General features: G+C 45.5%; 1 protein-coding gene across 1 annotated transcript; it reads left to right on the top strand.

The window, feature by feature from the left end:
• The first annotated feature begins 371 nt into the window (after positions 1-371).
• Positions 372-25,275, top strand: GDI2 (GDP dissociation inhibitor 2). Its single transcript, XM_036228217.1, has 11 exons — positions 372-598; positions 9,074-9,181; positions 10,925-11,024; positions 13,189-13,323; positions 16,773-16,971; positions 17,227-17,358; positions 20,883-20,982; positions 22,273-22,444; positions 23,905-24,049; positions 24,210-24,264; positions 24,354-25,275. The coding sequence occupies exons 1-11, from the start codon at positions 554-556 to the stop codon at positions 24,498-24,500; spliced, it is 1,338 nt and encodes a 445-aa protein (XP_036084110.1). The 5' UTR covers positions 372-553; the 3' UTR covers positions 24,501-25,275.
• Positions 25,276-25,368: the final 93 nt, after the last annotated feature.

Below are 25,368 nucleotides of genomic sequence, written 5' to 3' on the forward strand. Positions count from 1 at the left end.
CCACGTGGCCGGCGCGGGCTCGAAGTCCAAGAGCGCCTCGGGGCCTCGGGCACGCCTCGGCTGCCGCTCCGCGGCGGGCGCAGCGGGCCGGGGGGCCGCTCTCCGGCCGCCAGCTCGCTTCTCCCCCGCCCTCGAGGGCCCCGCCCCTCGCCGCGTCCGTCGCGGACCAGACAGGGACCCGGAACCGTGGAGAGGGGCGTGCCGCCCTCTTCTCGCGAGAACTGGGAAAGGCGAGAGGTTGGGCGGGCGATGGAGACGTGGCCAATGAGCGGGCGGGAGGGCGTGATGGACGGCCCCCGAGCGCCGCCGCAGCCCCGCCCCGGCTGCGGAGGCCCGGGTCGCCGCCCGCCGCCTCGCCCCCGCCCCGCTCTTCGCTTCCCGTCTGAGGTGGCGGCCGCCCTCCGAGCTCGCCAGCGCCGCGTCGCCGCTCCTCCCGACTTCCCCTTCGCCGCGGGCCCCGAGGCCGGCCCGAGCGCTCCCCGCGTCGGCAGGGCGGCCGCTAGCAGCCTGCGCCTTCTCCTTCCTCAGGGCCGCCGCGCTCGCCTGCCCCGCCATGAATGAGGAGTACGACGTGATCGTGCTGGGCACCGGCCTGACGGTGAGCGGTGAGCGGCGAGCGCCGGGGCCGGCCCGCGGCCCCCTCCCCGGGCCGTGTGCGCAGGGGCGTCGGACCGGCGCGAGGGCCGCTGGGCCGTGATTGCTCGGGCCGTCCCCGACCGGGCGCCGAGGCCGGGACGTGCAAAACCCGGTCCCGTGGGGGACGTGGTGAGCGGGGGCGGCGGAGCACAGCCGGCGGCGAGGAGCGTGTCGCTCTGCTGCAGAAAAGACCCAGAGCCCGGTGGCGGGTTGCTGCTGGCCTCCCGAGTGGAAACGGAAAAGCGCCGGCCAGAGTGGGGGAGGGGCGCCACTCCCGGTTGCATTTCCTACTCAGCCTTCAGCCACTACCACTAATTCTCCTCGGGGTGTGTGTGCGCGTGTGTGTGTGTGTGTGCGCGCGTGCGTGCCAAAGCTAGGCACAAGGTTTGTGACTGGTCTTTGGGTAATTGCTGTTTTGTAATTGCCTGAGTTACGTTAACTTAGATTTTTGGAGAACATTAGTTTTCTATCCCCTCCCCCACTCCGAGATGAGTGGCATTATCCACTCTTTTAACTACCCTCCCTCCTACTTATGAAACGTCTGGAGACTTGAAAATGAGTTTTCTCAAAACTTGTCTATCGAACGCTTTTTCGCCTGACCTTTGCCATCCTCTCCTTTTGTTTGGTCAGCTCCTAGCCTCCATTGTCTCCTCTCCAGGCTTTCCTCTAAGAAATGATGGGTGATGGGTCGCTAGAGGCCAAGTTCTCTACTGTTTTGCTCTCTTCGGGGAGCTAAAAGATGAATCAGTAACAACAAAGAATACGGTTTAATGCGAATGCCAGGTGTTACTGATACCGTGGTTAATTTGCTTTTCTGGGCGTCTGCTTAGAGACCTTTAGATAACTAAATAATGCAGGCAGGTTTGTTGTGTCTTGTACTTTGTGTTTTAAGAAAATGGAGACTTCATCTTGCAAAAGAATTCCATTTGAAGATTTTTTTCTGGAAATTTGAAATTCTTACTTTAGGCTACTTCGTCTTAAGATGAACACTGGTTTATATTTTGTGTATCGTATATGATCTGACCATAGTCCTAAATCATTTAATGTAAACCACCTTTTCAGATTTGTTGAAATCTGTTGTTAATTCTCAGGATCAAATTAGTATTTTTTCCAGGTAACACCCCAAATTAACTATTTTAGGTTTCTCCGCACAAGAGAAAACCTTCAAACTTTCATTTTGTTAAATTTTTAGGAAGAGTGTCAGGAGCCAGAGTGGTACTTTTCTGGCCAGGCATTTTTCTGTTTCTAGTGGTTTGTGGTGATTGTTGAATACTCATTTCTGAATGCTTCATTTTGTTTGACCAGCCCAGAAATAGACTTGTGACGGGGCTAGGAAATAGTACCAAATAGATGAGATTATTTAAAGTGCCTACTTGGGATTTTGAACTGAGTTTAGTAGTTTGTGCCGGACATTACTCATCAGCAGCACGTTGTAAGCCAGTTTGTCCACTGTTTTTTCTGTGGTTATCGCTGGTCTTTCAGAATTGCTCTTGATTAAGGTCATTTGAACGTTGAACAGATGGGTGCAGATTCACCTCTTGCAGGCTCAGAAGCAACACTTTGTATCAAAGATACACCGTTTTATTGTGTAACAACCCAGTTAAGTTATGTACTTATTTCATTTGGATTATTTATGACCCGTTTGATGAATGGTAGATACAAACTTAACTAGAAATCAGACCGATTTTTCCTGTCACTTTATAGCTGTGCTGACTAATCCCTATGATCCTCCCAGTCGTTTTATATGATCTTTGAGGATTAAATCAACTCAGCAGTCACACTACTGACATGGACAGGAGTAGTGATGACAGGGTGATTTTGATAATGATGAATCTTCTACCCTCATTTTTCCTGATGCAAAGACTCGATTAAAGTTAAATGAAGAGACCACCAGAGTTTAAAACCCTCAAATTACAAATAACTTTGAGTAGTTGAAGTGAACATAGATTTAATTTTCTTAATTTTTGGTTTATAAACATTTAGTGCCTGAGTTTTAAGAACCTAAAAACAGACATACCCTCTCAGTTATGGGTACCAAACATTACATGCCAGTGTGTCCAGTACTTTTAGTGCAATTAACTTGTTACTTTTAAAATAAAGTGTAAGGAAGTGTTGGAGTTTTTCTTTGTTGCCTAGTGTTGTTATTGTTTTATATTGTTACATCGAAAATAAGGTCACATTAATTCACAAACACTGGTATATTAATTCACAAGTACTTGTAGTAACTTCAGTAAAGAAGGTGTAAAATAATTTGGTATGATTTAGCAAAATTTTTATTCTCTGAGAGAAAGGGAACATTTTGGATAGGAATTGAGGGTTATCCCTTTAAAGAACCCCAACTTTTGGATCAAATCCTTTCCAAACAACGTGACAGTCTTTCACAAACTAAATTTACCTGTTAGCTAAGATTTCACACCATGAGGATTAATGTGTCGTGCTAGGACTGAGTGAAGCCACTGAGACCTAATGAGGAACTTGGCGCTCCTGACCCAGTCGTCTCAGACTGCTTGGCCTTGTGAATTCTTGTTTACTTTTCATTTTCCTTTTTGCTTACTTTGCTGGCAACTTTTATATTTCTTTCATCTCAGAGTGTATAGACAGCCTCTGACCACCTGACTTGCAAGTTTGATTGACTTTGTGCTTGGCAATAAATTCATGAACCGTCTTAGAAATAGTATATAAAGTAACAGCAATTAGCTCACAGCTTCCAAAAAGTATTCTACATGGTAATTCTAGTAAGGAGTTACAAATAGTAACATATACTTTAGTGATATTTAGCCAGAACATTCTCAGCATTGTATATTTAAAAAGTTGTTCAACATCTCATAGTTTTTCTTCTTTATAAAAATTTTGTGATCTCAAAGAATTTTTGAAGTTGATTTTAAAATCTCAAATGGTAATTTAAATTGGTTCTTAGATTTGCTCCTTGAGAATCCTTGCTGTTGTTATGTTAACCTTCTGTAGACAGAGGGCTTTCTGTCAGCTCAGAGGTGGTCTTGGGTCTCACTATTGGAAGATATAAATATCTTGCAGGGTGTCTGTATTTTTAATCAGCCTAAAGCATACTGGCCCAAAAGAACAGAAGTAAAACCTGACATTTTGGCATATTGAAGTAATGGTGAGGCAGTTGGTTTGAAAGACCACTTGGTAAATGTTTTGGCCACCATGCCTGATAATCAGCACTGCAGGCAGACCTTGGAGATGGTGCCGGTGGAGGGTCTTCTTGCCTTCAATTTGTAAAAAACGCAGCATCTGTGAAGCACAATAAAACAAGATATACCTGTGTCTCACCTCTCATTGTACCTAATTAAAGACTTTTAGTGGAGTAATGCTCCCCAGTTTCAGTTGAACTACTTGTGGTCAGTTGTGGGCAATAAAAGTAAACCCTGGTCTATAAGTAACTTCTCGTGTAGGGATAATAATAGTAAGAGTTGACGTGAGAAGGTACTAAGTGACATAGGAGAGAGACTCGTGTGGGAATTTAGATGGAAATCAGGAAAATTCCATAAAGAACAAGGTGTGTAAGCTGACCTTTAAAAATATCGGTAAGCTTTGAATGTGATGAATGATTTTCTAGGCAGAGAGAGCACTGTAAGTCAGTACCAAGCAGAGATAGATATATAGAAAATAGGAATATGGGAGGAGTTCGTTTCGCCTGAGGCAGGAGGCATCAAGAGATGAAGTAGGGTGGGAAAGAAGGCTTATCACCAAGAATGTTGGAAGTACTAGGCTACGAAGTTTGAATTTTATCTTCTAGTGGGAGAGGACTTTGAGCAGGAAACGTGTAATTAGAGCCATGTTGCAAAAAGTATCTTTTGACAGTTTTTAATGAGCTGCATTAGAGGAACAGAGACATTTTAAGAAACAGATATTGTCCTTGAAACTGATGGTTGTTTTCATGGTGTTAGTGCTGTAAGACATACACCATTGAGATGAACTGATTTAAAATTTTTCTTGTTCATACATGCTATTTCTAAATAGGGAACTTTCACAAAGCACTTTAATGTTAGTTATCAGACGCTTTGCAATAACATTTTTGCGTGTGTTTGCTTTTCTTTCGTGTTAACAATTTTAAAATGCAGTAGACTAGAGTTGTAATGGGTGTTTAGTTTGGCACCCGGAGGGCGTATCGGAATATCCGAGTGGGCTGGCTCTGTCCTCCACGCCCCGGGTGCTCTCCGGGTGGGAAGGGGGGGGGCTGCTAATTTCCAGGATGCGAGGGCGCAGTTTCCTCCCCTGGCCTTGGAAAGCCCCGTTCAGTTCAGGCAGCCACAGTCCGGTTGCCTGAGGCGCTGTCCACTCAGGCTGACTGTGGCATGCTAGTTATTGCTCTGCGCAGGACACAGCCGGCAGTGAACTTGAGTCCCTGATCGCGGCCTTCCCTGTGCCCGCCCCGAACTAGAACTAGGCTGCCGCTGAACTTTAAACAGTTTTACCTGGTTACGTTTTATGTCGAAAACTTGAAGTGTCAGATGGGGGCAGATGCCATTATCATAAAGGATGTGGACTCGGAAGATGGTTTTATAGTCTTAGTTACTTTGGATGTGAGTCTGTATTCTATTTTGCTTGGGTCATTTGTGTATGACTTTGAAATTAATGTGGAATACTCTCAACTGTTAGATTTAAAACTACTGTGTTGGTTAATATTTATTCAGATATAAATTTCCTGGTAAAAGTTATCAGTATTCTTGACATAATGAATATACCAGATTTTCTGGTGCAAAAAAGGAAATTAATTTAGGGTATTTTCTCTGATTTTAATATGCTTTGTTATTCTGCATTCACCAGCTAAGTAGTAGTAATAGATTTTAATTTTGAGTTAATTTTGGAAGGTGTTAAAATTTTGGGATAGTTACATACCCTGTGTTCAGATATGCTTGGTAAAGTTTAACAGCAAATACTTTTTATCAGTGAAACTTCATCTCATTCATGTTTGAAGCAGAATTTTAAGGTATTATGCTTATGCTACTAGTTAATTCTTTTGGCGATGTAAAAGCAGGCTTTTGCAGGGGGGTTAGAAGAATCGGTGGCAAGTGGATTTTCAGTTAGCTTTTGGCAAATGGCATTCGCTCCAAGCAGCCCCAAAGGGCAGTGCGTGTGGGCCCTGCGTCGGCCGCATCTTTAAAGCTCGGGCTCCTGCCGGGCCCGCCCTTCAGTGCTCGGGGCTCGGAGAGCCCAGTGCACAGACCGCACAGAAGCCACACAGCACTCGGAGCTGGTGATTTTGCTTCCAGAGCTGAATCCTGAAGTCAGCTTTCGTCAGCTGGGTGTGTGACCAGTCAGTCTTCCTCTTTATGTCACAGCCTATTTTTGAGACAGTGAATGTTATTCTACTTCATCTAATGTTGAACTGTGCGTGTTAGTGCTTCGCTAGATTTTTTTTTTTTTAATTGAATGAATCGCTTTTAATGGTGTCAGGGTTGGTTTTCGTAAAATACTTTCAGGTGTTTCTCAAGACATCGTTAAGGAAGTGGAAAGGCAAGTTGCAGCGTGGAAGGCGTGTGCAAGACAGAACCAGCAGAGGACTTCCATATGTCCAGACTATATTAAGAAAGTCTATATAGCTAAGTTCACTAAGAAAAAGACAGAAAGCCCGTTTCAAAAATGAGCAAATAATTTGAATAGGCACTTACCAGACCAGAAGAAGATATAGTAATTATCCTAGCTTTTATGTGAACAAGTGCTCCACCTCAGTAGTTGTCAGGAAATGCAGATTAAACCACGTCCTAATAACAATGGCTAAAATTAAAGGCACACCAACACAAGTGTTGGGCAAGGGTTTGAGACAACAGGAATGTTCACACCCCACTGACGAGTGTAGGGCGGCACAGCCATTTTGGAAAGCTGTTTGACAGTACGTCCTGAAGTCGAAGGCATTTGTGTCATTGATAGACACCCAACAAATGCATACATAAAAGATGTGGTAAGAATGTTTATAGAGCATTATTTGCAATAGTCAAAAACTGGGAACTATCCACATGGCCACCAGTAGTAGAACAGATAGATCATGGTTTGTCCGGATAGATGCATTTTATCCATGTGGTATAGTCCGCTCTGCAGAAACCTCTTCAGCTTTGTTGGGCTGCGTGGTCCATGGATCGACCTTGTGCAGCACCTGATAATAACAGACATGCGGGAGGTGAGGCCTCACCCAGGACACTGTAACTCGAAGTTTGCATTTTAACACGGCACCCAGATGACTTAGGTTTGAGCAGCAGTGCTCTGGGCCTGCAGTGCTTGGAGTTGGTCCTGGAGCGGCAGCATTAGCAACACTTTGGAGGTGGCGAGAAATGCAAATTCTCAGGCCCCATCCCCAGACCTGCTGTCTTGGCTGGGGCCACCTGTTTTAGCAGCTCTCCAGGTGATGTGGATGCAAACCGGGAAGTTTGAGAATCTGCTTAGTTTACATTTCTGACAAGTTCACAAGTGGCAGCCACCCTGAAGGCACACTGCCTGCAGGGTTAGGGAGACTTCTGCCAGGTCTGGTTAGGGGATGTTGTAGGTTTTGCTGTCCCTGGGGTCTCAACTAGTCAATCTACAGTTATGAGGCACACTGAAAACAGTGTGGACATTGTGTAAATTAACAGGAGTGGGTATTTACCACTAAACCTAAGTTACACAAAGACTCCGAAGTCTGGACTTGCCTCATCTGCTTTGGGCACCTCTGTTCTATAGCTATGGTTATAAGGAAATGTCAGCTACAGACAAAACATGGATGAACCTTGTAAACATAATGTTGAAAAAAGGTACATACAAGAAATATATACTGTATGAGTCCATGGATTTTGAATTTAAAAACAAGCAGAACAAATTTCATTCTCAGAAGTCGCGGGAGTGGCTGGGGTTTGGGTTATGGCTGGAGTAGGGCACAGAGGGCCTTTTGGGCTGCTCCTGTTTTCTTTCCTGACCTTATTAAGAAGTAGTGCACCCTCCTGGAGTAAAATTTGAACCTGATAGTAAGTAATTTAAAACATGTAAGAATACTAAAATGAATAGATACATTATAGAGGGAAATTTGAAATATGTGTGAAGTTTTAAAATAAAGTTTTCAAAGTCAGACTTCTAGGGTGGAAATGAGGTTGTTCTCTGCTGCCTGGGGTCTGTGGATAAGTTTGAGAGAAGCACTGAGGATTTATAAAGATACGTGGAATTCTCTCCCTCTTCACAGCTAGAGCTCAGATCGCAGAAAGCCCCTGGCCAGTGGTCTGAGTGAAGGGGCCGCCCGTCTCCGCCCCCCCCCTCCCCCCCGCTAATTGTGCTCTTTCTCGATTCCCCCTCCCCGTTTGATTGGGTGCATCTTGCTATACTCATGCTTTGCTCACCCTTCTCCTAAGCATGGGCCTTTGTAGCCCTTTATTTACAGCCCTTTGGTTGTCAGTTGATTAGTGGTCAGTCACCCCGGTGCTTCCTGCGGCCTCCCAAACTCCCCTCTCAGGCTGTTTACACTCTTAAATATTGAGGGCCCTGAATGTGGCCCTTTCCTTGTTTCGAAGATGCTTGCGTTTTATTTATGAGAGTTATGTCAATATTTACCATGTTAGAAAACACTGAGAATTTTTAAAAACTTATTAATTCACTTGAAGAGAACGGTAAACCCGTTAAATGTTAACATGTATAACATATTTTATGAAGTATAACTATTTCTCAAAACAAATTTATGACAAAGCATATCGTTTTACATTTTCTGCACATCTCTTTAATGTCTGGCTTAACGGATAGTTGGATTCTCCTGTCTGCCTCGGGGTTTAGTCTTCTGTGATGTTTGGTCTTAGCTGAAATGTACGAAGGAAATCAGGCCTCGTGCAGCTGTGTGTGTGGAAAAGGGAGGGGTATTTTAGTACCTCTCAGATTGGCGTGCAAATTCTTTGATTTACGCCAGAACAGTGGCAACTCAAGTCTCAGTAATCATGTTGGTCCGTTCTTTCAAGTCACAGCAGTGGTCCGGGGAAAGAGGAGCTGTTTCAGCTTGTCAATCAGTCTCACACAGAAGGTTTTCTTTGAGCCAGAGTGGCTCTGCGTGCACATTTAACAGACATAACGTTCTTGCTGCATCGGGGACATTTTAAATGCACTTACCTGGTGGTGCAGAGTATGATGACTAGTACACTTAGTACTCAGAGCTGCCACCTTAATTCATTTTTTCCTCCGTTGACCTTGCACCTTTAGTACTAACATCAGCACAGTGAGAAATAGTGAATCATGTCTTAGCATGATTATGAAATAGTTAAATTTGGGGCCCACGGGAGCCCACAGACGACTACGCTTTGAGCCCTGCTTTAGGACTTTGTCCTTAAAGGACATCGTCTGTTGCACACACATGGCCCTTGCAGAAAGAATGTTTCATGACAGGCTTTTAAAAAAAAATATATGAAAGTATCTGTTTGAAATGTGCTGTGGCCCTTTCCTTGTTTTGAAGATGCTTGCGCTTTCCCCGTAGGAATGCATCCTGTCGGGCATAATGTCGGTGAACGGGAAGAAAGTCCTGCACATGGACAGAAACCCGTATTACGGAGGGGAAAGTGCATCCATCACACCTCTGGAAGACGTGAGTATCACCGGGTCAGCACGCCTTTTCCTCGTGAGTCTCAGTTTTGCTCCTTGTGGGCGGCTTTGGTTTTCCTCAGCGCACGCGGGCTGTGGGGGTGGGGGTGCGCCCTTCGCTGCCATCGGGAGCCGTCACCCCGCACAGCGGGCGACGTGGTGGCTTCGGACGAAGACCTGAGGCGCGCAGGCGCGATGCCACTGCTTTCCACGTGGCCTTACTTATTCTCCCAGCCGCTCAGATTTTTCATCCCACGTTTCAGACGACACAGTCACGTCTGCGGGGTTAAAATCGCAGACGTGGGTTTCGCACCTCGGTCCTGTGACTCCCGAGCGTAGCTCCTTTGGCTGCGCTGCCCCGTGTCCTGCCCATCTGAGGCGCGGGCGCACGAAGCCTGTCCTCCCAGACGTGTCACCTCTGCGCGAGCGTCGTTCAGCAGCCACCTGTGTGAGTAGGAGCTGCTCTGCACTGCGTGGTTTGAGAGGAGACACAGATATCAGTTACTTAAGTAATGACGTAAAATAAACTTAATATTCATCTCAGAGTGTTTTTCTGTGGTCAGGCTTACAGAAAAGTTAAAAGAATACTACCGGCGGACCAGAAACCTTCCGCCTGGATTTAGCAGTTAGTATCTTGCTGTCTTTGCTTCACGTGCCTTTCTGTGGCGTTGCTTTGAACCATTGAAAACAGCAGACACGATGCTCGGCCCGAGTATTTCCGCATCCCTCTGCCGAGAGGAACGTCCTCATGTATGATTATCAGACCGTTTTCACATTTAAGAAAAGTCACAGTATTCAGACCATATTCGAATTTTTCAGCAATCCCAGGCATGCTGTTGCTACATAGTAGTGTTTTTTTTTTTAAACCAGTTTAAACGTCGCTTTTGCATTGTTTCTCCCTATTTTCTTAATGTACTAAAGTCTCTTCACTTTCCCTTTCCTGTCGAGGAGTCCAGGCTAGTTGACAAGTGGGTGCTGTCGGGCACTTCCGGCTGCATCACAGTGGCAGGCACATGCTGTCTGGGCGCCTCGCCTGTCACAGTGCCGCGTGGGGCCCTGGTCAGGGCGGTGGCCGCCGGCGCTCTGCCTCGCGCCCGTCCGGAGCGACGCGTTGGCGCTGTCCCTTCCACGCGCGGCGCGGCTGTCAGCTGCTCTTCAATAAGAGCGAGCTGCTGTGTTTTCCTTTCGTGTGTGGGTGTGACTGTACCCAAGGACGTAGGGATTTTTGCTTGCTGTGTCACCTCGGCTCCGTGCGACTGTGGCACCCTCAAGTCTTAAACTGCAAGCTTTTTCCTAGAACTCCTGTTCATCTCATATATTAGAAATTAACTGGAACTAATTTTAACTGCCTTTCTGATTTATAGAACCTAAAATTTATTCTTATTTTTAACTCCTTAACATACTTGCAGAAGCAACATTAAGCTCGATAGTTTTTTATTTAGGAGAGAATGAGTTTAAGTGATTTTTAGGTTTTCTGGTATAATAAGGAATAGATCTGCAGAACTAGTGTCTTTAACAAATTGTTTTATATTCTTTTCTGCTACTGAAAAAACACCTCTGCGGTACTCATTTTAGCACTGATTAGTAATATGTTTAATTTGCATATGTGATTAAACACGAAATGTCCTCATTGTACTTTACCTCATGTAGTGGTGTTTTACCAAAACCATGTCATCTAAAAAGGTCGCATAGCATGATGAAAACTAAATTTTGTTACATCGTGGGTATTTTTTTGCTTTGTTTGTAGTTATACAAAAGATTTAAAATACCTGGAGCACCGCCAGCGTCGATGGGGCGAGGAAGGGACTGGAATGTTGACCTAATCCCCAAGTTCCTCATGGCCAACGGTAAAGGGTTCTGACCTATGTTTATGGCAGGGCGTTGAATCTGGTTTAAAAGTAGGAACTAACTCCAGGCAGAAAGTAGTATAGTACTCCAGGTGTGTGGAAGCAGGTTTGGTTGAATGGCTGCGGTCTGGTGAGTAACGCAATCTGTTAGGGGTGTCTGGAGGCAGTCAGGATGGGGCGAATGGGGTGACTCGTGGAGAAACAGAACTGTGATGTACTACAACACATGCCACATCGTAAGTGTTCAGAACACACTTTCTTCTTGACGCTTTGACGACAATCTTAGCTTACTGGGCCTTGAGAAACAATGCTTGTCTAGTTTGTAGGCTTTTAAATTATTTTTTCTCCCTTTTAATTAGAAGAGCTAAGTATTTTTTTAAATCGCTATGCTATTAGTATCTTCCTCAGATCACATTGAAAAACTAAATTGTCGTGAATCTGTCCCCTGAAACAAAGTACGTACCACCCTGCTTCCCTCCCCCCACACCCCCCGCTTTTGAATTTATGTTCTATAGTTCGTTTTAATGGCAAGGTCTTAGTTAGAATTGTCTCTGAAGTTTAAAGTTAACTACATTTTTGGAGATAAATTGTTAACAAATTTGTTTAAAGTAATTAAAATTTGCAAACATAGCTAACCAGAAAGGAAATAAAATTTACATGACCAGAATTTACCATCTGGAATTATGGCTAACATTTTGGTATATGACCTGCCAAGCTATGTATGTACATATACATTTTTCAAATATTTCTCCCCCAGTTAACATGTCTCAACTGATAAGACTGTAGGTGCGAGAGGTAGCAAGTGTGTGCGCGTGCACACGACGGTCTCACTGTGTCCTCAGTGTTTTCTGGGGGTAAAGGCAGCGGCGTAAGGCCGGCCCGAACATCGCTCAGCGCCAGCAGACTGAGGCCGCCCTCTGCTGGTAGCTCTGCCAAGCCCGGGCAGTGTTTAATTTTTGCCGTTTTGTCGCACTAACAAGCAAAACATGAATTTTAAAAATATACCTATTTATTAGCAGATGAAATGAGAAAGAGCTCTTTATAAAGGCTGTTAAATACCTTTAAAATATGCTGGAAATACCTTTTCCAGCTTGTCATTGGCCTTATATGTTACTCTGTGTGTGTGTGTGTGTGTGTGTGTGTGTGTATACGTACACGTACAAAAGCTTTTAATTTTATACGATCATTTAGGCTGATCTTCCTTTTATTTTATCTGATTTGGAAGTCTGTGCTTAAAATTTTTGTCTACTTCATGGTTATAAAAATACTAATATTTACTCTTATGGTTTTATATAGTTTGTTTTTCCCTACAAATTTACCTGTTTTATCACATAAATTATTTTATTATCCCGTAAGATGTAGAAATGAAATTTATTTTTTTGAAATGACCGATCCGTGTCCCGCAACACCATTTTATCTTTTCCGCTTAGATTTGACCTTTTATAATACATTAAATTCTTACGTATGAGTCTGTTTTTCGCTATTTTGTAGATAAATACAGTTGTACAGTGTATTTTAACATCTAGTTGCATAAAGCACTTCTCATTATTCTAAAAAAAGAAGCCCTTTACATTTTGAACTATTTTAGTGTATTTGTCCTTTCAAATGAGATTTAAAATAATTTGGTTTTTCAAAGAAGTTTGCTATTTTTAGTATACTAAAATTTCTTTTAGTTTATAGATAGGTAATATTTTTAATTGTATGCCTGGCTCTTTTTTTAATCTAATCATGAAATTAGTGTCTGTTTTAATTAATATAAATTGACCTAGAAACCAAAAGGCTTAAATTCCTAAAAAATTTTGCCTGAGTTGCCGCTCTCAAAATATAATAGGAATTTGAAAGACACTCAAACCTATTTGTAATAGTACTGTAATTCTAAACCTCCTACTTGTAATAATTGCATAGCTTTTATGAAAGCATGTTGAAGTTACTAACCTTGAAACTATAACATTAAAAAAATATTTCTAAATACATTTAAGCAATAGGTGTGCATTCTGATCATCCCATTTAAAATACAGCTTTGGAGACCTTTTTGTAGGAGTTATTATACAATGTTAAGAAAACATTGGGCAGCCGTTGGTATTTGTAAATGTACTTTTATTTCTGCTCGTTTTTTGAGGGTAACAGGATAAAAGTGACAGTATGAATCATGTGACTTTCATAGGTCAGCTGGTTAAGATGCTGCTTTATACCGAGGTCACTCGTTACCTGGACTTCAAAGTGACTGAAGGGAGCTTCGTCTATAAGGGAGGGAAAATCTACAAGGTCCCTTCCACCGAGGCAGAGGCCCTGGCATCTAGTGAGTACTTTCATTTTTTCAGAATGTTAAGATTTTATAGTGCAAAATGAATCTTATATTGAATTTAATGTCCTTTTTGTCAGCTATCTATCCAGTCTGCAAATACCGAAAGTCTGTTTTGTGCCAGACACCATTCTGGGCAGTTGAGAACAGAATGTCCGAAAGCTTAAAGGGAGTGCCCGGGCCCGTCGCTGTGTTGCGAGTCTGGGCACTGGCGAGTCTGAGCCCACCGAGGTCTGGTCGTGCTCGGTCTGTAGTAGTCCCTTACAGCCATCTCTCTTTTGAGTGTTTGTGTGCTAGACTCTGTGCTACACACCCCACATTCATTTTCTTACTTGGCATTGAAAACACTTTCATGAGGTGAGGCTCGGGCCCGAAATCACACAGGTGGTAGCTAGCAGGGTTGGAGCTGGGACCCTGGCCGGATGGCTGCACCACCCGTGGGCTCTGTCACCGGGCTGAGCGACCCCTGGCTGCATCACTCAACCCATGCGCGGAGCAGGGAAGGGCGCCCCCGGAGGCCTGGCCTCCTGACGGGTGCCTCTTCCTCCTCCAAACCCAGCTTTGGGGATCCCAGTGGGTCTGTCGGAAACTGCTCCCTCTGCTGGCTCAGCCAAGGGTTGCTGGTTGGCACTTCCTGTTCCAAGCTCCAGGCTCTCTCTGGAACAGCAAACGCCCCCGGGAGAGCCCTCTGTCCCCAGGCGCCTGGGTTGTGCAGTGCTCTGCGGAGGACGGTCTGTGTGAGCCCCGTGGAGGCCGCGCGGGGTGGGGCAGGAACGGGGCCCCTGACTTGTCCAGTGGTTATTTCGGTATAGTGTGGAAATGTTTTCGCAACTATTTTGGCAGTTTCTCTAACTCTGTTTATTTAGTTCTTGCTATTGGGGGAGAAAATGTTGGGCATAAAATGTTGAAAGACACTAGAGCCGGATAATAAGAAATAGCACTAAGAATTGTGGCCAGGTTAGAATTGCCACCTGGGGAAGGAAAGGAGTGGCCCTCAGTTAGGTTGAGGGGAGTTAGTGATGTAATCGTGTTAGAAATTACTTTCAATCTTGTGACAGTAAGTGTAACCCAGATAGCGTTTACATAGAAAAAGAGTGCAAGGGCTTGAACAGAATCCCTTTAAGCAAAGTTTGTGCTTTTTTATTTTTTTTCTCTTTACCTCTCATTTATTTTTTAAATTTAGTTTAGTTGTAGTTGACGTTAGTTTCAGGGGTACAACATAGTGCTTAGACATTTATGTAACTTGCAAACGGTCCCCTGATGAGTCTCGTCCCCCCCTGGCACCACACAGTCATTGCTACGGTGTTGACCGTGTTCCCTGCGCCGTACCCCACACCCCCATGACTCACCACCGGCAGCCTGCACTCCATCCCGTCGCCTTTTTCTCCCATCCCCCACTTCCTCCTGTCCGGCAGCCATCGGTTTATTCTCTGTACCTGTGTGCATGTGTTTAGATTCCACATATAAGTGAAATAATAGTATCTGTCTCTCTGTGGTATATTTCACCCAGCGTAATACTCTCTAGGTCTATCCATGGTGTCACAAATGGTAAGATTTCCTTCTTTTTGTGGCCGATATTCATTGTGTAGATATATGTTGCATCTTATCTGTCCACCTAGGTTGTTCGCATATCTTGGCTATTGTAAATTGGACACAGGGGTGTATGTGTCTTTTTGAATTAGCATTTTCAGTATCTTTGGATAAATCCAGAAGTGAGATTGCTGGGTCGTATGGTAAAAATAGCTTTCTTATCTATATTAATAAATTCAGCTACCTTCATTTAACAAAAATTGAAGAATTTACCTTTTAGCAGTTTTATTTTTTCAATTTTGATTTAATTTTTTCAAATATATGAAACATTTACTTGATCTGAAAGCCAAAATTATATCAAAGGATATATTTAGAAGTCTAGTTCTTATTTTCCACTCCCATCTTTCCACCCCGATAAGTAATTATTTTTACCTGTTTCTAGTATATCCTTATGTTTCTTTTTGCAAAAATAAACAGGTTAATGCATTTATTTTTAAGGTTAGGTTTATTAAGGTATAATTTACAGTAGAATTTACCTGTCAGTATCTGGTTTCATGAATTTTACACTAATTAGCTGTTTTTATATTAGTGGATAGGATTTTGAAGTCACAGTGACAAGCAAGAAGATTTTAGGCAGAATAAATAAGCAAAAGTGTAGAGGTAGAGAATTTCAAGAGAAAGAAAAGAACAAATTGTTTCATAGTAGTAGCTCGGGCTGAGCATTATGCGGGCATGTGGTACCAGGCGCTCCGCGAGTACCATCTGCCTTGCTCTCCTACACCCGCGGGATGAGGGCGCCGCTGTCCATCCTGCAGGTGTGGAAGGGCAGCCCAGAGCAGCCTGGCCCCTGACGCGTGGAAGTGTTTGAAGCCAGATCTGGCAGACGGAACCCACACCCCTAATACTGCACCGTGTAGTGTGCAAGCACAGGTTGGGGGTGTTTTAACCATCGCATACCTCTAATTCTCTTCCTCATGCTAAACATTCCCAGTTCCTGGGGTCGTTGCTCATGTAGTGTGCTGTCTTGACCACTTTTCTTTAGACGTTCTCTGGTTTGCCAAGGCCATCCTGGATGTACGGCACTGCGGCCAGACCAGACACGGCGGTCCACGCGCTGTCTGCTCAGTCACGTCAGCGGGCTGCTGCTTTCTCAGGACAGTATTTCTGTCACCGTAGCCTGGTGACCATTGGCTTTTTTAGGAGCTGTATACACTGTTGGTTCTTGTGACAGTTCACAAGGTTCCATTAAACATTTGTTGTTTGGTCAAGCATTATTTTTGTCAAATCAGTGAGAAATGTGTGTGATCTCTAGATTCACGCCAAACATAGGTAATAGTGACTGGTAGGAAGAGCCGAGGGTGTAGGGAGCAGGTGGTGACTTGCAGCTGTCGCCTCGTCTGCTTTTTAGCATGAGAAGCGGTGAGCTGGTTCTCGAGGCCTGCAGTAAAGTGACTAGCAGCGTAACCGACATGAGGGCACTTTGCTCTTGGTAGCTGAGCTTCTACCCCGTTAAATGCCGGGATGCGTCTTAGAATACAGAAAAAGAAAAGGAAGAGCATCCAAGGTTTCAGGCCATTGGCCAAGTACAGGCCAGAGTTTTTCAAAGAACATTCAGACGGATGCCTTCTTGAATAATAGTTTTCAAAGTCCTGTTTACCTCATATCTAATAAGAGAGTAGACATTACATTTAGTTAAGTACTGGTTCTAATTACTTGTAATTGCACTGTAAAATTAAAGACCTAACTGAGCTGTTGTAATTGTCAGTTTATTTAAAATATTGTCAGACACCCGTATTTTCAAACGCACATCGCCTTAAAAGCCCCAGACGATAACGTGGCATCTTTCACTCTTCTCAGACTTTCTTTTCCTCACTGTCCTGTTGTAAGTGTGTGCTCTTTGGAAAATTCTTTTTTAGGCTTAATGGGGCTGTTTGAAAAACGTCGCTTCAGAAAATTCCTAGTGTATGTTGCCAACTTCGATGAGAAAGATTCTAGAACTTTTGAGGGCGTTGACCCTAAGAAGACTCCAATGCGTGAGGTGTATAAGAAATTTGACTTGGGCCAAGATGTTATAGATTTTACCGGTCACGCCCTGGCGCTTTACAGAACTGATGAGTAAGTTTTTTGGTTTTTAGATTCATATATGTTTTTGGAACACTAATTGAATTTCCCAGTTCTTCAATGTGGAAATTTCAAGAAAATGAGTATCTAGCTGTGTTATACAGTGAAAGAAGAGGTTCTAGCTGCGAATTAACGTGAGAACCTTTCAAGTAAAATACAAAGGTATTTAATTGAAATCACTTCAGGAAAAGAAATGGGACACGAGTGAAATCCGAAGCCCTTTTCTAATATTCACTTCCTCTCCTCCAGCTATTTAGACGAGCCGTGCTGTGAGACCATTAACAGGATTAAACTTTACAGCGAGTCTTTGGCGAGATACGGAAAAAGCCCATACCTGTATCCACTCTACGGCCTTGGGGAGCTGCCACAGGGCTTTGCCAGGTAAGAGCACACGCTTACCCTGCTCGCTGAGAAGCCCGCGGGCCGCAAACCTCACCGTCCCCGGAGCCTGAGACGTGGCTGTGAGCAGCGAGGTGCTTTTTGTTTTTATTGAAGTAAAACCACAGCTCTACAGTGAAAAGGTTGAGTTTGATAAATGTGTGAACCTGTGTGGCCAGTGATTGCTTTTGCCTGGTTTTGAAATTCCCATAGAGGGAATAATGCAGTACGTCCTCACTCGTGTCGGGCCTTTGCTTCACGTTTTCGAGGTGCATCCGTGTCGACGCGTGAGCCGGAGCCCGTTTCTTAAATGTTGAGGAGGGGTCCACCATGTGGGTCCTGTGCTGGTCACCCGGGTTTTCAGTTTCGTGGTGTCAGGAATAGCGCTGCTGGGAGCTTTTGTGTAAAAGGCTGCGTGGGCGTAGGCGTCATTGCTTTGGAGTAGATACCCGGGGGCGGAATTGCTGGCTGTCGGGACAGTGCACGCTCAACCTCACAAGACGCTGCCGGGCAGCTTTCCAGGGTGGTCGTGCTCTCAGCGGAGTGAGTTTCGGTTGCTCCGCACCCTCGGCAACATCGTGTCACCTCGGTCTTTTTCATTTGGACCACCCAAGTGGGTGAGATGTCTCGTCGTTGAGGACTGATACTGATCACCTTTTCATGAGCTCGTACAATTTTGTGGTGTGTGATGGCTCATTTCTTCTGTATGTTTTTAAAGATTGGGCTTTTTGTGATTTGTGAGAGATCTCGAAGTTTCCTGGTGGCAAGTCTTTTGCCAGATATCTGCATTACAAATGTTTTCTGCCAGGCTGTGGGAAATACATCAAATGTTTTTTTGATATGGTCGCAGTGCTTTTGGTCTCTTAGCTAAGAAAGCTTTGCCTGTCTCAAAAAGAGATTATCTTTTTGATAATCTCCCTTGCCTTTACTAGGAGCTTGATAGTTTTCACTTTGTTTAAATCTGTGATTCATCTTGAAATACGTTGGCGTGGGGGGCGAGGTAAGACTCCGAGATCCTATTTTCCACATCGCTATTTATGTCTGACACTTCATTGAAGAGGCGCCCGTCTCCGGTGGTCCGCGTGCCTCGCGTGGGCCCAGGCGGCCGCGCGCGCGTGTCTGTCGTACCCCAGGGAGCCTTTTGTTTCTCTTAACACATCACCACACCGTCCCGAACGCTAATAGAATTTTAGGGCAAGTCCTGAGGTCAGGTAATGTAAGCCCCCAACTCTCTCCTTTTCGAGAGTCGTTTCCGTTCTGGGCCGTTCCACTTACATTTCGGAGCAGGTCCTCCGTTTCCGGGAAGAGCGCTTGCTGGCGCTGTGGCCGGGGCGCACGGCAGTCACCGGCTCCCGGCCCGCGCGGGAGCTTGCAGACCGGCCCCCGGTTTTGCTCGCCTCGGCGGTGCGCGGTCCGTCGGCTTTCGCTGCAGAGACCTAGCACTTTTCTTGGTCACACGTATTTGGAAGCAGTGTTTATTTCGATGCCGCTGTTACTGAAAATTTTAGTTACTTGTTGGCTAATGCACAGGAACACAGTTAACTTCTGTATACTGACCTTCTGAGCTGTGAGCTGCTGCTTACTCTGCAGGTTCTGAGTTTCGTAGATTTCTTAGCGTCGTCGCGTTCGCGGCACGGTCTCGTCTGTGGAGAGGGGCTGGCTTCTATTCGAGCCTTAGTTTCCCCGCCTTGGCGGTGTGCGGGGCCGGGGCTTCCGGGAGGCGGAAGCGGTGCGTGCGAACGGGCCGCCTCGTTTTGTTTTCAGTCTGGAGGTGAACGTTTCCAATCTGTTGCTGAAGGTTTTCTGTGCGCTTTCTGTAGATGGTTTTGTCAGATATATTTTTTTTTTTTAAGGGAGGCAACCCTTGGTTGACCTCACGGTTTACAGTCCCTTATTTTTTATTTTTTACGCCTACAGCTCCTGGTCTTCCTAGGTGGTCTCCCATCCAAGTACTAACCAGGCCTGACTCTGCTTAGCTTAAATTCCTTTTTATTCATAGTTTGCCGAGAGGTTTTGTTTTGAAGACGTGTTGGCAAAGAGTTAATAATGCAGATTTTCTTTTTTTGCGTGTGTGTGTGTGTGTGTGTACATTTGTGTTAGCTGTCACTAGTTGTCCGTGTGTGATTCCCCTGCACCTCACCTCGTGGCTGCTTTGAAGGTTTTCTTCGAGTTTTGGTCTCATAGGATTTGCCTAGGACCGTGTGGTTTCACTTTGAATTCGTGAACCGCTTGGATGTGTGACTTGATTTTTCGCATGGGGATTTGTTAGTGACTGTCCTCTCTCCGCTTGTACGTCAGGTGCTCGGTATTACTCCGTTGGTCACTGAGGCCCTGCGCATTTCTCTCTCCGTCTTTTTTTCTCTCCCTGCTTCACATTGGATAATATCTGTTCATTTGCCAAGTTCACTGACTCTTGTTTATTTCCAGTAGGCTGTTATCCCATTCTGAGAGTTTTTTTAATATTGCGTTTTGTAGATCTAGAATTTGTTTTTAAATATAGTTTAAATTTTTCTCGAGCTTCTGTATCTCATTGTGACTCCCGAATATAACATTCTTGAAGCAGGATGCTTGTCCTTGACCGCGGTTACGGTAGCCGCCTTCGAGCCCTCTGCCTTTCTTAGCATTAGTAACATGAGCGTGTTTGTGCCGGTCGCTGAGCCTCTTTACTTCAGCTCACGTTTCGCTTCTGTACGTGTAATTTTTAGCTGTATGCTGGACATACTGACTGGTGCACTGTAGGGGTGCTAGATCCTTTCTCTGAAGAGTATTGGTTTCTGTTTGAGCAGGCAGGTAAATTATCGACCATTTGCTTTCAAGGTTTGGAGGCTTGGCTTTACCTTTTTTCAGGGTGGGGAGTCTGAATTCTTTGTTTTAGGATAATCGGATTTCGGTGGAAAGCTCAGGGTGTGGAGGCTCCACCCGGCCTCGTCCTCGTGGCCCACACGCACTGCGGCTTCCGCGCGCCTCTGCCGCGGCCAGCCACTGCTCGGCCTGGCGCTCGGCCTGGCTCTCGGCATCTCTCGTGCGGCACCACTCCCAGAGCTAGGTGCGGGTCTGACGCCATTTCACAGATTAGGCTCCCCCTTGTGTAAGACCCCCCCGCCACCCCATCCTCATCCCTTTCACAGCCCGATTCTGTCCTCCGACGCCATAAGGCGGTGAGCCCGTGGGCTCTGCCTCTGGTGGGGCGCTGAGGCCCGGGGGGTTCGTCCACATAAACCACGGAAACGCCTCGTCGCTCCCCAGGGCTCCTGGCAGCTTTTTCCTTGTTTGGTTGGTGTCCAGTTCATTTACATGCGGGAGGATCAGACCCATATAAACCATCCCCCCCATCGCTTCGCTGGTCACTGTTTGCGAGACATCGTGGTTTGAACTTCTTAATCAAGGCTTTAATGACTTGTAAACTAACACCTTTTAGAAGGAAACTGAGCAAAAACATGTTGCCTAAAACCCGTTAAGATTTAAGAAAAAACACTAGCAGTCGAGACCGTTATAAATTACCAGTTGTCACGCTGAACGTTTTCTAGGCTAAGCGCCATCTACGGAGGCACCTACATGCTGAACAAACCAATCGGGGAAATCATCGTGGAGAACGGAAGAGTGGTCGGCGTGAAGTCTGAGGGAGAGGTACGTCGCTCTGCATTTTCAAAAATACTGCTCTTGCGAAGGACACTTCATGTGTCATAAGGACTCACCTGGTGTGGAGTTGCTGCTGGTTCGGACCGACGGTCTCTGGGAAGCCCAGCGCCAGAGGCCGCGCCGTAGTTGAGACAACGGGCCGATGCTCTGGGGTCGTTCCGTGTGGGTGACTTCTAGATAAGTCTTGTGTATAGAGCGAGGGCTGGTGCCCGTCTCTCAAATTTTCATTTAAACTTAGCTTTATTTGTTATATATATAATTTATTGCTTGAAATTGGGCTTGGTCAGTACTGACCCATTTTATTAATTATTAGGTAGTAATAAATTGTTAAATATTGTTGTTAATTATTAGCATTTATTTTTTTTAACTTGGTGTTTAGCTGTGGAGCTGGCTAGGTGGAGTTTTGAGCAGTGTTTCTCAAATTCGAATATAAATCATTGGTACTCTTGTTAAAGCGGACGTCCTGCATTTTCTTGCGAGCTCTCAAACCAGATCACTCTTTCATGGAGTGGCGACCCTTACAGGTACTTAGCACTGCTCAGAAACTCAGCTGAACGTAGCTGTGGTGTCCCTGATGGTGTCCAACCGGCGGGTGGAGACCGCGTCCCTGGCTGGCCACCCGAGCCTTTGCCGTTGCTCTTCTGTGGCTGCCTCAGGCTCTCAGCGTAGCAGGTGTCTAGAGAATGTGGACAAGTGTTTTAACCTGCTCTCTCAGTCTTCTGCAGTTTCATTTCATTCTTTGCTTCACAGAGCTGCTTCCTCTTTCTTAGTTCAAGGCTTTGATGTAAAGGGGAAGAAAGCGATATGATTTATCTTGCAGTTTAAGTTTTACTTAGGAAACACAGCATTAAGGGAAGAATGATTCCGGTAGGTTTGTAAGGCCAGTAGCATTTACAGAAGGTTTGCTCTTGACTCTTTATGGTCACATATAATGACAGGCCATAAACACTGTTTCCTTTAATCCTGACAACCCTCCGAGATTGGGTAGAGCCAGGATTTGAACCCTGGTCTGCCCAGGTCTAAAACTTATGCTTCTGATGACTGTGCAACAGTTTTCCTAATATTTGCATAGGATTTAGAATTACTGGCTCTTTTCCAGGAGAATCTGTAGGGGTTGTTGGCCAGGCTAGTTTTAATAGCTATCTATACCTTTTAGTAATTATCTGCAGTTACTTTATGAAGATAACAGATTATATTCAAGAGTCAGTGGCATCATTATACTACCTGAATTCCTCCTGAACTCTGAATACCATAAAGCCTGTCACCATCTTGTTCCAGATTGCCCGCTGTAAGCAGCTCATCTGTGACCCCAGCTACGTGAAAGACCGGGTAGAAAAGGTGGGCCAGGTGATCCGGGTCATCTGCATCCTGAGCCACCCCATCAAGAACACCAGTGATGCCAGCTCCTGCCAGATCATCATCCCACAGAATCAGGTCAATCGCAAGTCGGGTGAGTTTCAAAGATCGGCTATTTGTAGAATTTTGTTGGATATAATTGGCTTTGTTTTACCCCAAATTTCAATTTTATCTGCTGTTATAGTGAGGAAGCTTTAGATTACACATGGAAAACAAAGCAAGATGGAGCCCTTTTAGCTCAGACCTAAGTGGCCACGCGGAAGGAACACCTTAGACCAGGGGAGTCCTGCCTTGGGCTCCACGCGCGGCCCCGGGCCCCTCCTCAGGCCGAGCGGCGGGAGCGTCCCGGCCTCTGCGTGCTGGCTCGTGGGCTTGTGCTCACTAGTGACCTGACTCCACTATTTGAGCTGCTGCTGCTGCTGCTCAGTCATCATTAGCTTAATACTTGTATTTGACTTTAGCAGTGTGCTAGAACACAGCTCACGTTCTCTGATACGATCACGCTTCAACTCTAAAATCGTGATTCCTCATCTTTGCTTTAGCCAGTTGTTTTCATCCACCGGCTTTTCTCGTCTTCCCTCCAGTAGGAAGCCCTAAATCTTTTATCAAAAATTCAGTTTAAGGGGGATTAAGGCTTTAAAGCGGACAGTTAGGAGCTGTCTGTATTTCTTTTTTCCATATAGGAAACAAAATCTATCTAGAAGATCGCTACTAGAACACAGAGACTTAGGCAGAGTAACTTTTCAGGGGTTCCCAGGCGGAGCCTTGGGTCTGCAAAGGTATGAGGAGAGGAGAAGGGAACCCAGTAATTCCTTCTGAACTGGACATGATGTAGTTGCTTAGTGGTATACACACCAACGGGGCCTATGGAATTATGAGTTCCTTACGGCAACTCAGCTTAGGCCAATTTATAACTATAATCAGTACAGAACGTCCCCCCACTTCATGATGGTTCGATTTAGGATTTTTTGACCTTAAGATGGTACAAAAGTGATAACCGCCATTCTGGTTTTCACTTTTAGCACATTACTGAATAAATGAAGACAATCACCATTTTATTGCAAAACAGGCTTTGTGTTAAATGATGTTGCCATTTTGTGTATTAAATACATCTCTACCTAAGATATTGTCCCCCTACGATAGCTTGACAGGATGTACCCGTCCTAAGCGGAGGAGCATCTGTGCCCAATAAACCATTTCTTAGCCACTTAGAACCGTTCTAACCACGGGGCTTAGCGAGGCAGACGCTCCCAAGGTTACTGCAGTTTGCCAGGTTCTCAGTTAACCTGTGACGCAGCTGGGAGGGAGAGTCTCATTTCCATGTCCGGCGGGTCACTGTCACTTACATTCTTGATCTCTGGTAGGCTAAAAGTCGCTAAATATTCGCATGTTCCGTGTGTGACCCTGCTTGCCTCCACATACATAGCACTTAGCTTAGAAGGTACTGTCTATTTTGAGCAATTTTAATTCGCTTCGATGAAACACGGGTGAGCCTGAGCACACGCAGGCCCGGGGTTCGCAGACCTCAGCAGTGAGATGGTGACTCATTTCCAGACATCTACGTCTGCATGATCTCCTCTGCACACAACGTGGCAGCACAGGGCAAGTACATCGCCATCGTCAGCACCACCGTGGAGACCAAGGAGCCCGAGAAGGAGATCAGACCCGCTCTGGAGCTCTTGGAGCCAATCGAGCAGAAGTGAGTGACGCGTTCGTGAGCACCAGCGGAAACGGCCGGGGTCTGTGGACGGGCCCCGCGAGGCCCGTGCCACGGCCCTCGTCTCTGCTCTCCCGGTCCCGGCAGAGCAGCGCGTGGGCGTGGGGTCAGCTCACCTGCTCACTTAATTCTTTTTATCCAGATTCGTTAGCATCAGCGACCTGCTCGTACCAAAGGATTTGGGAACAGAGAGCCAGGTGAGCATGGTGACCTGAAGAGGGTGTCCCCAAGCTCCCCGGGGAGACCCCCCTGAGGGGGCTCATGAATTTCTCATTTTTACTTCCAGATCTTCATTTCCCGTGCCTACGATGCTACCACTCACTTTGAGACGACCTGCGACGACATTAAGGACATCTATAAGAGGATGACGGGGTCAGAGTTCGACTTTGAGGAGATGAAGCGCAAGAAAAATGACATCTATGGGGAAGACTAACAGCGATACAGTTACCATCTAATTAGGACAAACTTAAAATTTGGCAAATGATTCGTAACGTCTGAGATCCATCTCGTGAGGCCCGCTTTTGTAACCACAGCAGAGGGCTGCCGAGGGCTGCACCAGTCAGTACGCCTCCCTTTTCCGATATCATGTATTAACTTGTTTTCCTGGAGTGGCTACTCAGAATTGGCAGGTGACCACACTCTGTACAGTTTAAGCAATGCTGGCTTTTTTTCTAGTGAAGAATAAATTTTAAAAAGTTGTGATACTAATAGAGGGAATTCAATACAGTATTGTATCTTAATCAGCGTAGGCTTTGCAGTTATGCGCTTCTGCTCGGGCCCTGGGTCAGTACCTGGTGGTGACAGTAAATTTGAAACCGAATGTCCCGTAACAGGACAGAACCCTGTGGTTTTCTGTGTAGCTCACATTTTATCTCCTGTCAAGTATTAAGACAGTGCCATTTAGCACAGCCTCAAGTCTGGTTTATGTGGCCTGAAAATTCTAACCCAGCTCCAGACTTTGAGTCATTTTGGAGGAAGCCCGTGTGCAGTGTTTTAACCGAATAACTGAGGAGAGCAAAGGGGGACGAAACCGATCATAAAGCAGGTCGATTTGTAGAAGCTGCTTTTGTTTCCCAAGTGCGGCTTCTCCGGCGGACCAAGCTGCTACGCAGTATCGACTTGACAGAGCCCCTCCTTCAATGACGCCTGTCTCAGAATGGCTCCACGTGATTTCTGTACTGCAAAATAAAGCCAAACTCTGGAAACCAGTTCCCTCTCGATTGGTCTGTCTGTGTCCTGAGGTAAGAGCCCCGCGCGTGGTGCCAGCAGTGACCCGGCTGTCTGTTTCCTTCAGTGCAGCT

This window comes from Rousettus aegyptiacus, unplaced genomic scaffold (assembly GCF_014176215.1).
Source record: "Rousettus aegyptiacus isolate mRouAeg1 unplaced genomic scaffold, mRouAeg1.p scaffold_m13_p_10, whole genome shotgun sequence".
Taxonomy (NCBI): domain Eukaryota; kingdom Metazoa; phylum Chordata; class Mammalia; order Chiroptera; family Pteropodidae; genus Rousettus; species Rousettus aegyptiacus.